The following is a 14,848-nucleotide window of genomic DNA, read 5'->3' as shown; positions in this document are numbered from 1 at the left end:
GAGAAGAAAACGACCGAAAAAGAAGCTTATTATTGTTTACGAGGCGATTTTGATGTGCACGATGGATGTCTTAAGTGGTTTCATTTGAACACATTGGAAATCATTTCCACGCAAAACCACTGATTTTTTTCTTGCACATCACAGATCAGGATACAAGGGCCCTTCGACCATAGGGGGCGATTAGTAACAAATTGAATTGTTTTGGATCGAGGCAATCGAAAATTCGTGATCATGGCGTGGCCCTGCATCACCAGGGCGTGCTGCATGTCCCGCCTTTGGAACCAGCTGGACAAGGCTGACATTGCGGTGCCTTTGGTCTTCACCAAGTATGCTGATGTCTCCGAAATGCAGCACATCCAGCTGCAGCCTTCGCTCCATCAAAAACAGGCGCATTACCCGCGTGTGACCATAGCTTCGCAGCCCACCCGGGCAGAGCAGGGCTTCGCGGCTGGCTTACCGCGGAGGAGCGCCTCGGAGGAGCGAGTCAGTAGCTCCGTGATGCGCCAGGACTATAAGGGCAACTGGAGAGTTCGCCCCGAGCCTAGCTGTAAACCCAAAAATGAATACCACAACCCGGAGATCCCCTTTAACACCGAGACACAGTATCAAAAGGATTACAAGCCGTGGCCCATCCCCAAAAGAGGTGACCACCCTTGGATTTCCAAACCCCCCCGCTCCATCTCCGTCGGCGATGATCGGGTCTTAGACCGGTCCAGACACCAGTCCAAACACGGGCTCGCCGAGGTCGACGGTGGCGTGGAGAAAAGCGCCATTGCCGACCAGGTGCAAGAGAAAGACATTTTCCAAAGTTACAGAAAAAAGCGGGTTAATTATAATACCCAGGGGGAGAAGAAGGTGGTCATTAAAGTTGAAGGAGGACCCACAACAGAGGGCCGAGGCAGGGCAGCAGTTGATGCTCTAAACAGACAAATAAAGGAGGAAGTGACCGGTGGAAGCTCGTACAGGTACGTTTACACAGGACGTTACCGTCCCCTTATCTCTATTTATTTGTGGCAATTGACGATGATCAATTACCACCTGGTAAGCATTTATGATCAGGTGAGACTCTGTCCAATCAATTATTAGCATGACGACTGGGACTTCCAAACCAGTTGTGAAGTAGGACTGCAAGGTGCTACACTGTCACCACGCCCCTTCCCCCAGATAGTTTAATCAATAAAGCTTAAGGCTGTTATTCTATAAGAAATGAAATAGCCGGAATCCTACGCCACAGCTATCTGACATATGGATCCGAACAGCTGACGTGCAACACAGTAGACTTCCGACGTGGCTGAGATACGGTGCTGGTTGCATGGTTCATCTATTGACAGGATGTTTTTAATGTTTCTATCTGTTTCCATGCCTCCATACTTGGACCCGTTCAGTTGTAGGCTAGTTTATCAAAAATAATGAATTTGTTTGTCATTGTATCTCTGAAATGTGCGTGAATCTAGCCCTCCAATTTATTTCGATCCTCTGATAGAGCCTTCAAATGCATCCAAAAGTCTTGCTATAGAATTCCATGCAAAGGCCTACAGCACATTTTGACCTTTAACCACGTTGAGGCAGTTCAAGGCCTAGTTGTAGGGCTTGACCTTATCAAAACAAAAACATCATAAAATGACATGAAAATATACTTATTTTTCACTCCTGAATGTGTCAGTTCTAGTGAGGTCTCCCCCTTAAACAGCTGCCGTTTACAAAACACATCGTATGTCCATTCCATGTGCCACCGCTGTGTTGTTGGAAAGGCGACTACATTGAGTTTACATTCAGAGAAACCAAGCAATCTGTTCACCACTTTTAATATGAACAGAGGGTCTTCAATCGTTCTACTTTGCAAGTCAGACTAATTCAATCGAATGTGGAAAGTACTGAACGAGAAAAGTATCCTCAATTGAACTTGTACATAAAAACATTGCCATGTCACACTATGGACAAAATGGTGTAAAGATCAACGCACACACTCTTGGCAGCTGTCTTGTCTACCCTGGTGCACTTAACTGCAATGGACCAGCTAGGGCCTGCCATTGACGATGCTCACTGTCCAATAATGGTGGCTACTGGACATCCTTCATTCACCTTCCACACATATTGACCCGGGTCTACTGCTCGCACAGAAGGAGTCAATTGCTATGCATGTGCAATTTATTTATTTTGTGTTTAAAAGGTCATTTTTGAGATAACCTCCTGTTTCAACAAGGCTCTACGTTCAAATATACTGGTTGCTAACGGTTACATGGTTGCTGTTAAATCCTCAGGTCTCTTTTTCATTGGTTTTACCATCCCTCAGCGGTCACATAGAAGAATTATTCCCCGAAATAAATGTCATGTATGTTAAAGGGGCAACAAGGCAGAGAAGAATGATGAGAGCCACTAGGTGCTGCATAGCTGGCAGGAGTGCTGCTGGTACATTCATAGCACTTCACAAGGTGCAATATAGGTCACATAAAAACAGTAACATACACTACAAAGAGAGGACTATAAATCAGAGATGGGGTGACGGATAGGGGCAGAACAGAGTACTGAGAGAACAAAATTGCTGTGCTTTCTGGAGCCCAGAGAATAGGGCGACTAGGACAAAGACATTGATATTTTCCTCATACAATAAAAACTATAAACACCCTATTTATTCAATGTGATCTCCTAATTCCTTCTGAATGTAAAAAAAATAAAAGAATTATGAGTGTGCAGTTAGTTTGCCCCTCCAATCAAAATAAATTAATAAATAAATCAACAGTCTTGATTGCTCATATAAGATCAACTTGCTCTTGCAACTGAAGGGGAAAATAGGGGTGGCCAGGGGGAACCAATGAGGTGGTGGGGTCTCACCTGTTTACTGGGGTCCAGGTAGGGTTCGCTGTACAGGCTGCGTATCCTCCGGTGCTCGAGGGCTTTGTTGTCGGCTGGCTGGTGCTTGGACTGCACACCGCTGTAGGCATAGTGGTCTCAAGGTTGGGCCTGTCATCAGGCGGCTGGTTGTGGGACTTGGCTCGGATCATCCATTTTTTATCCAAATACATTGCTCTATTGTCCACTGTATCTCATAGCACGGTCAACAGCTAGGTCGACAGCTAGCTTTTGGTTTTGCCGGATTTCGATTATCAAGACGAAGCTCTGCCCTAGACACCGCGACACAAACCTTTCACCTTTTTGAAAAGCTATGTCCCGCCTCACGGAAGACAGTAAAAAAAAAAACCTTCTGCCTTCCATTGGATAGGGTTTTAAAGTCTCATCCCTCATTTTACAAAAAGGTTAGAAATCCCAGACACAAAGTAGCGAGGTTTTGGATTTAAAAATGATCGTGTGCCAACATAGCCCAGTGTTTATACGGCCTCAGGTCCTCAGTTGCACTCACTCCAGTCTATTATTCTTTAGTCTTTGGTCAAACCAATGATAGAAGTTGAGAAGGTAGTTTGATAGCATGAGGTTGTCCAAATGACAACTTTGGTTGTTGCACCAAATAGCTAAAGCCATTGAAAGCTATGTGTTACATGTCTGGTTGTCTTGGTCTTGCCTTGTTTCCTATTCTGGCATGACAACCTCTGGTAGCAGGGTCATCTGTGTATAATCACAATGGATAGTTTACACTACACTGCAGTTACAGGAGAGAGAGAGAGAGAGAGAGAGAGAGAGAGAGAGAGAGAGAGAGAGAGAGAGAGAGAGAGAGAGAGAGAGAGAGATCAGATTTAGATAAGGTTAATGTTTAAGGTAAGCCAGGAGGCACCATTGCATACTAAAAGGCTTCAGTCAATGAACACTCACACAGAAGACAGTGAGAAAGGTCAGTCATTTAGCATGATCATATTTCCAAATAATCTCTGGCATACAAATAAAAATGGATCAATATTATATACCATGAGGGGAGTTCCAACACATTCTGAGAGGCACTCCCAGTGCTGGGGGCGTGCGGAGTGAAAGAGAGAACGATAAGTCTTGGACTTTTGGGTGGAGTATGTGCAATCAATTAATAAATGTCCTCTTCAAACAACAAAGAGGATTCATTCCTCTCTATTCATCTCTCAACCATCCCCAGTGGTGATATCCTCCTCAGACGGCCTGAGTGGATGTGATTGCACCATGTTTAAGCCACAGCGGATGATTTTCTGCCGTTCTAGTGGTTCAAAACTGTGAGCGCCCCCACGGAGTCGAGGGAGTCCGGAGGAACTGGCCGTAGTTCAGACCTTTCTGGAACATTGTGGCATGAAGCTCAGCGGTGTGGTACACTGGCCCGCTTCCAAATCCGGTCTATGCCAGTTTATAGTCCTAGCGGAGGACCCTTTAGCAGCGCACACACACACACACAGAAACACACACACACACACACATACACGCACACACACTTGGGTGCACGCAATCATACACATACACACACACACACACGCAAGCACACACACATTCACACACACACATGCGCGCACACATTCATACACAAACACGCGCACGCACACATTCATGCACACATACTGTCCCTTGAAGGTTGCGTTCTAAAGCGGCTCTCTACCCCACAGGAAGAGGGATAAAGGCGGGTGATGGCGTAGCCGGGCACATGGAGACGTAACCCATGGCAACAACACTCCTCTCATAACTTTGTTAGAGAAAAGGAGCGAAAAAAAGGGAAAGTCTGAACACAAACAAAGGGGTTATGAACACTGGCTGTTGTCAGGGAGATTATTGTTCTGCTTGATGAGGAGAACAAACTGGTTTCCAGTCAGAGTTAAAATTCGATGAGAATCAAACAGTCGGAGCAGCTCTGACTTAGACCAATAGGGAGGAAGGATTGAATCCAGTAACTGTTGTCCACCACTGCAGCTCACTAAGCTCCTCTCATGTAGCTTTGGGCTTATTGTTTCATGAAACTTGAATGAAGATTATAGTGGAAATATCGTTTTTTGGAGATTCATTAAGTGCAAGCGGATGACGACCATCACCTTATTCTATGCAACAGTCCAAAATCAATACCTTTCCCCTTGTGCTTAACTGGAATGGCCGAATGACTGTAAAAGACAACAAGCATAACAACTACATCCTGATTCATTTGAGAGAATGGACACATCGGTACTCTTTGGCCACTCAAGCAGTGGACACTTTGCAGAGTTTGCACAGCAGAACTAACGGGGCTAGTGGAAGCGTTGTATTTACCCCTGCACTTGTACCAAGTACAGGCTGACCTTAGAGACACTGGCAGGATTGTTTTGTCATACGTACGTGACCAGCAGCCATGCCGCTGTGCAGACCGGTGTATGACACTGCCTTGCCCATGTGCTCTCATACTATCTTCATCATCTCCCCCCCCCCCCCCTCTCTCTGATACACAAACACACACAGACACATACGCACGCACTGCTTTATCACACACTGCATCTCCTGTTTGACTTGGCCATGGGCTATCTATGGACATGGTTGTGTAACCTGTCTGGTTCGGCAGTATCTTGGCCCAGTCCAGCATTACTGTAAAAATTGACCTCAGTCCTCTTGTGAAATCCTTCTCCGAGTTTTCTACCTCTCTCCTTTAAGGCTCCATCCAGCAGACATTAAGATGACATAACAGCATTTCACTCATCACTGACTTTTATATTGTTCTGACATGTGAAGATTATTACGTCAGTTACTGGAGATTTATGAAAAGAATAACATTATGAATAGAAGTACATTAGATAATATAAGATGAGATGAATGTAATGTATTACTCCGAGACGGGACCTTTGGGTGACACGGCAGAATGTCTGACACATTGGAAACACATTTCATGATGGATTTCATCAAAGCCATGTACAATGTTGTTATTAAGTCATGAGCACCAAAGAAGATATGAAATATAAGAAATTAAGATCCGGATTAGGATAATTACAGTAAATTACATTGAAAAATACAAGCAAAAATGGATAAAATAGAATAGTTTCATTGGTTATATTCGAATGATTTATTTATTCTTCATATAAAAAAAATCTTGCAGTTTATATTTTTTGCACAGTCACCACAGGATGCCAGGCCCTTTATGTCAAACACACACCAATATCAAAGCTCTGTTCTCTCTCAGCAGAGACCTTGGCAGACAACCTTCAATGCTGTTTCCTCTCCGCTGAGCTGGGACTCCCACAACTACAACCTTTCTCCACAGAATTATGGATTTCTATGTTATTTCATATTGGTGCTGACTTGCCTAATGAGTACAGTGTTCCTGCTGTGTCTCTCTCTCTCACTCTCTCTCTCCCTCTCCCTCTCTCCCTCTCTTTCGCTCTCTCTCTCTCTCTCTCTCTCTCTCTCTCTCTCGCTCTCTTTCTCTCTCTCTTTCTCTCACTCTCTCTCTCTCTCTCTCTCTCTCTCTCTCTCTCTCTCCCTCTCTCTTTCTCTCTCTCTCTCTGCTGTATCCGCCTTAATAATAGATTCCCTTAATTCAGTCCTTCCCATCACTGGCGTTGCCTTTGTGGGAGAATGAAACAGTGGGCTTTTCACTTGCCAGTTCAGCGGAACGGGGAACCGTACATTGTTTGCATTTGTGGGGGTTGGAGTTTTTTGAACAATTGCTGTTTTTAAGCAAATATGCTTGAAAAGCATTGTTCTTTATCCAGCGCCTGTCATATAAGAAATTGCAACAAAGTAAAGAACAACGATGCAGTCACGCTTTCGAAGAGGGGGGTTGTTTGCAAAATGCTGATAATTCCCTGTAAACTATTCTAGTTAAAATGAGAATAACAAAATGCTGATAAGTCCCTGTAAACTATTCTTGTTAAAATGAGAATAACAAAATGCTGATAAGCCCCTGTAAACTATTCTAGTTAAAATGAGAATAACAAAATGCTGATAAGTCCCTGTAAACTATTCTAGTTAAAATGAGAATAACAAAATGCTAATAAGTCCCTGTAATCTATTCTAGTTAAAATGAGAATAACAAAATGCTGATAAGTCCCTGTAAACTATTCTAGTTAAAATGAGAATAACAAAATGCGCTGCTTTAAAGTTAGTGAAAATGTCCAAAGGAACCATTTCTAACCCTTTTTTATGTTGTGTGACATTGTGCGATCTTGTGTAATCTGATTCATACAACAATCCCAGAAGATATTTTTCTATGAGAAACATTTAAGAATTACACACACTGGGCAGCGTAAGTCTGCATTTGATCAAATTAATATAAACCAAATGTATGTGAGTTGGGATTGGAAGATATAGAGACATTGACATATGCCGTATTGTACATGAGGTACAAAATACAAAATTTGTATTGATCAGTCGTCAGAAATAAAAGGGGTACAAGGACTTGAGTTTTTTAATCTGTACAGAACTGATTTGGTTCTGACGCGGTAACAACGGCTTCCTACAGAACAGCAGACACCTGCAGTCCTCCAAGTCAAAACGTGATATATTATACACCAAGGGAACACAGGCTTTAACCCAGATCCCTCCATCTCACTCTTCATGGGAGTCCAAGTCCAGTTCCTTACCTGGCCATTCTGTCTGAAAAAAGAAGGACGAAACAGCATTCTGCCCACACCCTCCTTCACAACCCCTGCTTCCCTGTGATTCAATGACCTTAACAGCTTGTGTTCCGAGTCCTACAGCTACTCTGCACGATTCAGCTGTGTTTCATCATCATTTAATATTTGCAATGTTGACATAGTTGCAATTCAATTGATGATCTCCTATCGCCAATTTTCCGCCCGTCCCCCCCACAGCACGGAGTTCAAGGCCTACAAGGACGTAAAGCCAACCAAGATGATCCGAGCCAAGTCCCAGTACCTGCCGCCTGACGACAGGCCTAACCTGGAGACCAGCTACAGCAACTCCTACCAGGGTGTGCAGTCCAAGCCCCAGCCGGCCGACAACAAAGCCCTCGAGCGCCGGAGGATACGCAGCCTGTACAGCGAACCCTACCTGGACCCCAGTAAACAGGTGAGACCCCACCACCTCATTGGTCCCCCCTGGCCACTCCTTGTTATCCTCTGCAGTTGCAAGATGTTGGCTGTGGATTTCTGGAGAGAGCAACTTGCATGTGAGGTTGAGAACGATCAAAGAATTCATTTAAAAGTGGAGTAGCTACCACAATCCAAAGGCTGCAGCACAACAGATGGACGGCGAGCCGAGAGGCAGTAGGAAATCACATCACAAGGTGCAATTTACATTGTATCTTTCATGAGTAGCAGTGGTGCATATTAATAGTAAAAGCAGGAAAATACTAATTTAAAAGTTCTCGTAGCGTTGTACATGTGTAATGTATCGGTCGACTGGTGATAGTAGTTACGATCAGATCCCAGCAGCGATTAGGGATGGATGGTTGCGGGCTTCTCACTGACCCGGCTCTTCATGGCTCCCAGTCGGACAGGTACAGCGCCACCCGCACCAAGCCCAAGAAGGCCGGTGGCGCCGCCAAGACGGCCGGGGGCCCGGGCAAGCCGTTGAAGAAGGCCAGGCAGGACAAGCAGGGCGCCGTGCTGAAGGGGTCCAAGAAGAAGGCCCCGGAGGAGGGGCCAGCCGGGCCCCTTGCGGCCCCGGGGGACAAGGAGAAAAGTAAAGAGATGAACAACAAACTGGCTGAGGCAAAAGAGTAAAAAAAACATTTAGCACTACTTCTATCCTTTCTTTCTCTTTTTCTTTCTCCTTTTTTCTTTGGGGTGGGGGGTGGGGTGGGGGTGGGGGGTGAGCATACACACCTCTTTGTTCTCACACCTCTGTCTCCCTCCCTTTCTCCCTCACTCTCTCACTCTCTAATTGGCTATTTCACTTCCTCCCCCTTCAAGCCCCTCCGCTCTCATTTCTCACTCCCTCTCTCCCCCCCCCCCCCCTCTCTCTCTCTCTCTCTCTCACACTCTCTCTCTCTCTCTCTCTCTCACACTCTCTCTCTCTCTCTCTGGCTCTCCGTTTAACCTTGCATAGTAACCACTACCTCTTGGCTGTGTGTGTGCTTAAGCTGCACAGTTAAATGTATCCTATAATCTAAACAGGACATGATGTCATTGCTCCTCCCAGCTCAGACGAGACCTCTATGGTCCCGGGCGGGCAGGAGCCTCCACTTCCTCCGCCGCCAACCCCCCTCTGCTCCCGCCCTGCCTCATCTTTTGGTTGCCAAGGCTACCAGCTGCCTGGCTAGCCACAGGATGGGTCTCTTGTATTTCTTTTTAAACTTTTTTGCATGGGTCCATCCACAAACAATTCTGCAAAGTTGACGTCCATCGACGGAGCAGGTTTGCTTTGTTTGCGTCTATCAAGGGTTTGTCAGGAGAATAATGGACCTCTAATTCGGCGCCATGGAAACCAACCTCTGTGTACGTCTCATAATAATAATAACAATGACGAGCAAAGAAACTCCTCCTGACATCTTTGATAAATGTGCTGCTTGGCAAGTGGTTCCATGCTTGGTCGTGTAGCCTGCTCTGCCTCTCTCTGTCTCTCTACTGCTCTCTGCGTGGCTGTGAATGCAGAGCAACAAGCCGGGCTGATGATGTTTGACGGAAATGCTTTGTTGTTTTATCATTGTTTTTCTTTTTGCATTGTGTGAAGAACTGAATAGCGCTCAACCAACAACATCAAGTGGTGCTCAGTTGAATTCAAGTGGTGTGTTCGTTGTGCTCATCGTTAGCTTGTGTAGCTTCCATCCCGCGACACTTACACGAGATCGGCTCCTCACAAGGGGTTGTTGTGTTCAAGGTCACAGCTCACTGTTTCTGATAAGGCGCACTGTACGGCCCCCAACCCAGCTGGGAGCCCTCGTCTGATGCATGTACTGTGCCGTCGTTTGCAGAACACATTAACATGCTGATGACGGTTTTGTCAATTGCACAGTTAAGGTAATGATATAGCTTCGACTTGTCCTTTTGATGCTGACAATATTACTGGCCATAGCCGCCTGTAAATTCTCCCATTCATAATCTTTATTGACAAGACATATTTAGTGCACAGCAATAATCCCCCCCCCCACACACACACACACACACACACAACCCCTCCCCCCCCACACACAAGCACACACACACACACACACACACACACACACACACACACACACACAAATAGGGTGAACTGTGGCCTATAGAATTCGCTACACATGAACCCTTTAAATGCAACAACTTAATCTAGTGGTAACCTCACTCACCTATATGTATGTGTTTGTAGAGGGAAGGATCTATCCTATGTTCTTGGTTAAAGATTACTTATTTATCAAAATATTCATCCTTTTACACCCCAGTAATGATATGAGGCATCATCTATGTTATGCTGAGTTTGAATGCAGTCTTTGTGGACTGGCTGTTCATTGTTCTTTCTTCCGACTGCATGTTATTATGCTTGTCTTACAATAAGCCCATGTTTTTGTTGGACAATGGCTGATAGTTGAACCAGGAGCACTTTCCATTGTGTAGTGTTGATGTAAGGGAATGGGGTTCGATTATTTTGCCAGGTTGGGCAATTTGAAAACAGTTTGCAAATGCTTGGCGATGAGAGGTATACCAAAGTATGCCGAATAATACAATATTTCAAATTTGTGTGTCCAAAGTAAGAAAGGTTAAAAGCTAGTTGTATTTTTGCAGTAACTTATTGTATATATCTTAATATGGCCGACAGAGCTCTGCATGGGCTTAGGTCTTACGCAACACATGGCTAAATGGCTGTTTTCTGTACGTCTTTGCGTTGAAGGGACTTTCATTTTGTTTACGCCCCTTGGTTTTGACGAGGTTTAGACCACAATGGCAGAGCATTGTACATTGTGAAAGGCCTACCCATCACTGTACCCCACCCCACTTCAATCACCCAACCCAGCACCCTCACCAAACCCAGCACCCTCACCCACCACCACCGCCACCACCCACCACCACCACCACCGCCTCCTACGAGGGCACCCGGTACACTGTTTTCGTCACCTCTGCCGACCTGCGTCACTTGGTGTCCCATTCCAAAGGGGGACACTGACCATTTCTATCTGTATTTATCAGTACCACCGCTACCATAGCTGATCATGTGAGACCATGGCTGATCATGTGACACCGTAAAGCATGAGGCTCATTGTCATTTTGTAGCCTATGGTTTCCAGGGGAGGCTTGTGTGAGGGTCCGGTTTGGGGAAGTGTATGTAAACAGTGGTTAGATCACTTGCGGGGCTATTATTATAGTCATTATTAATTATTATCATTCTTAGGCAAACCAGGATAGAAAGTGTGGTAAAGAAAGTGACGTGTTGGGCAAGAAATATATATACATATATATTTTACTGTGACGTGCTTGTGTTGCATATATTTAATGAAATACACAAATAAATGCCAAAAGTAGAAAAAAAGCAGTGTGTTCTTGGGTCTTTTGTTGAGAAATACAGAGATAGCACCGCTTAGGTTGCAGATATCTGCTCGTATGCTTCACCTCTTCCACTCCTTACCTTGGTGAGATCATATCATTTAATGATTATCATCCACATGGAAGAGAATTTCGCTCTTGCTCACTATTATTTTTTGCTTATTTAATACTGGTACCATATTCTGGCATAAGTTCTTAGGGCTTTTCAGCTTCATGCATATTGCGTTCACATGGGGAACCGAAGAATATATGATTCAAGCACTGAATATATTCAGACCACTCGTTCAAATTGGGTAGCAACATGCATGTAACAAACAAGTCTAAGAACCAAATTCCAGAATAAAAAGGCATGTGATTCTCTTTGAGCCTGGCCATATTTACACAAATAATGCAATGATGTATATACGTTACATATTCAAGTTAACATCAGATGTGTTTGATATGTTAAGATATTGACTGAAACCCATCGTAATTAACTCCTTATCTTCAGGTAACATGGATGGCCTATGTTTGAGTAAGTCTTGCTGTTTGAGCATTGTGTTTCAGAGTGCTAATGAGTGACATTCTGATTCATTTAAAGGGTTGTGCTAAAACAGCACCACTACATACAACTCTGCCAGCCAATCCGAGACATTGGCTGGGTGCAGACTCTAAAGCAACATCTGTGGGGCTGTACGCTACCAGATCCCAGGTAATGACAAATTACTACAACACAACAAGAAACCGACAACAACAACAACAACAACAACCGCAAGCCCCAATTACCACCCATTCCCATTCATACATGCCCAAGAAGGAGTCGAACCCTTCCAAGTTTTTTGTCTGTGTCACAGCAGCACACTTGCGTCTCTGTGGTCACTGATCACATACTCGATCTAAGCGAGGTTCCGATATTTCGTCTTTCATGTATGTGAACTCGCCCAACACTCCAGAATGCCCATTCAGACATTCAACTAAAAATAGACATTGCATGTATTTCTCTTCCATATGGAAACTATAGTGTCCAGGAGGGAATGGGTCTCTCTGCAGTGCATGCCGGCTCTGTCCTACATGTAAGATGCAAGGCCATCTTACGTCGCTTATGCGCAGGAAGCCTTGGGTTCTCTCAAGTCATCGCTGGTCATCCGCGAAACATCTGCCCGTTGTGGAATGGGATGCAGCCAGGATGCCGGGCATAACCCATTGCACGGTTGCATGAATATGATGGTTGAATTGTTTAATGTTTCGATGATCACTATGGAGGGATCATCCGACCCCTTCCGATTTTAAGATTTACCTACCATGCATTTTCTGCCGATAATTTGTTTTATTGGGACTCTGTGAAACTTATCTTCAATTTTTTGTTGAATCTTGAATCATTTGTTTTACTTTCTTCTTAACTGGAAACACATTTTTTCACCAAATATTTTCATTCCATTCAACAGTTTTTGGGGCATTATCTCTTGAATGTTTTAAGTATTGAATACTTTTCATTGTTAAACTCAACTGTGAGGGTAAGTATGAATTGGAACTGGCTCCGGCTGGCTCTTTTGAAGAAGACTATACAGAGAATGGTCTGTAATGTCCTTGCTGTATTTGATACTATAGCTATATATAATACAAATGCAACTTTGATTGCCTTTAAACCATCAGATTATAAAGATACAAACCAATACAAATTTAGATTGTTAAACCTTTGGGTGTGGATTCTTGGCAAATGCTTACAGGATCCCCATGGTTTAATTCGACTTCGATTTTGAGTCAATTGTTTTCAAAAGTAATTACTAATTGCTAACTAATGATTACTTTATGTTCTAATTAGTCATTCTCTCCACATCTATCATCCCGAATGAGTGCTCAGCTACACAGATGTTGATGATCCCGAGAAATGCCTCATCCTGTGTTTGTGTTTTTCTCTCTCTCTCTCTCTCTCTCTCTCTCTCTCTCTCTCTCTCTCTCTCTCTCTCTCTCTCTCTCTCTCTCTCTCTCTCTCTCTCTCTCTCTCTCTCTCCCCCTTTCTTCTTCTTCATTGGTATGTAAACTGTGCGCTAAAGGGAAGCTCATGACGAGGGTCTCCGAGCCGATCATCGTGGTGCCCAGGGTGCTGCCGGAGGAGAGTCAGAACCTCTCGTGGTAAGACCCGAGCCCCGCCGGACCACTGGGGTGGTCCGCTTCGCGCCTGACGTAAAACCGGCGGATTAGCACACCGACTGTCCAAACCCAAGCAACAGAGCTTACAGTGTGAGATGGCAGGAGATAGCAGTAGTAGTGTACATATATAATGGTTTGGGTAACGCTTTATTTCGCAGACAGTTATTTCCTCATAAAATATCTAAGTGATGATAATAATACAAAACAACAAAACCATGAATACAAATTGTTTGGGGAGTGATTAATACAAAGGTAAAATGTAGAAAAAACCCTTGTACAGAAATTATCTGGTAAAGTCTGTATATGGGTTTTCAGTAACCACACTAACACTAGGAAGTGCAATATCAACGATGATGATTGTATCATATGCATATAATATATATTTATCAGATATTAAAAAATTAAAGAAGGCTGTGATATTTTTCTTTTGCAAAGATTTTATATATAGAATTCTTACCTACCGGTAAAGTTCAGGGTGCATATGTGTACAGTAAACAACCAAACAGAACCTAGTTCATGAATAGTCTACATTTTACCTTCATATTGGTCTGTGATGAATTTAAATTATGGAATAGCCTGTAAAATAAAGCGTTACCATGACGACGTGTGACTAGGTTATATTTAGCAAAAGAGATTATTGCTCCATAACCCTAAAAGCTTTCTGTTCGCCAAAAAGATCACATACTGTAGGTCACAAGCATGTTTGAAACATGTCTCATGTTTCTCATCCACCGCATTATTCCATTGGTGCTATATGTTAATTTCAGGTCACATTATATTGTTTTCAAAACAATGTTTTAATGGGAATACTGTTCAGAATAACCACACCATTAAGTGCTTCTATAAATGTTGAACAAAAAAACTGAAATTGATGTATGTGAATCAGTTGAAATGTAAATAAACACGCTTGAAAGTTGCTATCTTCTATTGTCGTTCTGTCAGTGGCCCCCAGCTATTGTTGTTTATGTTGGGGGTGCAGCCTCACAGTAGGAGGGGCCCGGGTTCCAACAGGACCTTTGTGTGTGGGTTCTATGTTTTGAGAGGGTTTCCTCCCCCTGAAAGGACATACTAAGGTGTTCCTCCCATAGGCCTCTGGCTTGGCACGGCAACCCTCAAACTCAAAGATTATGAAGCATACAGAAACCAGTGTTGGTTATGGTTATTTCTCATTTCTAACCAGAGGGTCGTGTTTCTCCTTCCATCGATCAGTGGGTGTAGCCTACACCCACTGATCAACAGTGACATTGCTATGTAAAATAATAACATTTCCTATCGCTGCTATGGTCTTGGATGGCTACATCTTACCCGTAATGTTTTAATTCACACTATCAATGGCTCCCCTACTAAAATCTGTCTCTTTAAGTCTCTTAAAAAGAAACCAGAGGTAAAACAGAATGCCTTATCCGTCTTATATATAAAAAGAAAATCCAGGGATGTTTTGG

At 43.8% G+C, this 14,848-nt stretch overlaps 1 protein-coding gene across 1 annotated transcript; it reads left to right on the top strand.

The window, feature by feature from the left end:
- Positions 1–231: 231 nt before the first annotated feature.
- Positions 232–13,457, top strand: map6a (microtubule-associated protein 6a; the record flags this gene model as incomplete). Its single annotated transcript, XM_079739043.1, has 5 exons — positions 232–965; positions 7,674–7,890; positions 8,313–8,542; positions 11,857–11,967; positions 13,310–13,457. The coding sequence occupies 5 exons, from the start codon at positions 232–234 to the stop codon at positions 13,455–13,457; spliced, it is 1,440 nt and encodes a 479-aa protein (XP_079595169.1).
- Between the last annotated feature and the right edge of the window lie 1,391 nt (positions 13,458–14,848).

The sequence above is a fragment of the Pollachius pollachius genome (genome assembly GCF_949987615.1).
Source record: "Pollachius pollachius genome assembly, chromosome: 6".
Lineage (NCBI taxonomy): Eukaryota > Metazoa > Chordata > Actinopteri > Gadiformes > Gadidae > Pollachius > Pollachius pollachius.
Note: the sequence above shows the minus strand (reverse complement) of the source record. Positions and strands in the feature narration are given on the sequence as shown.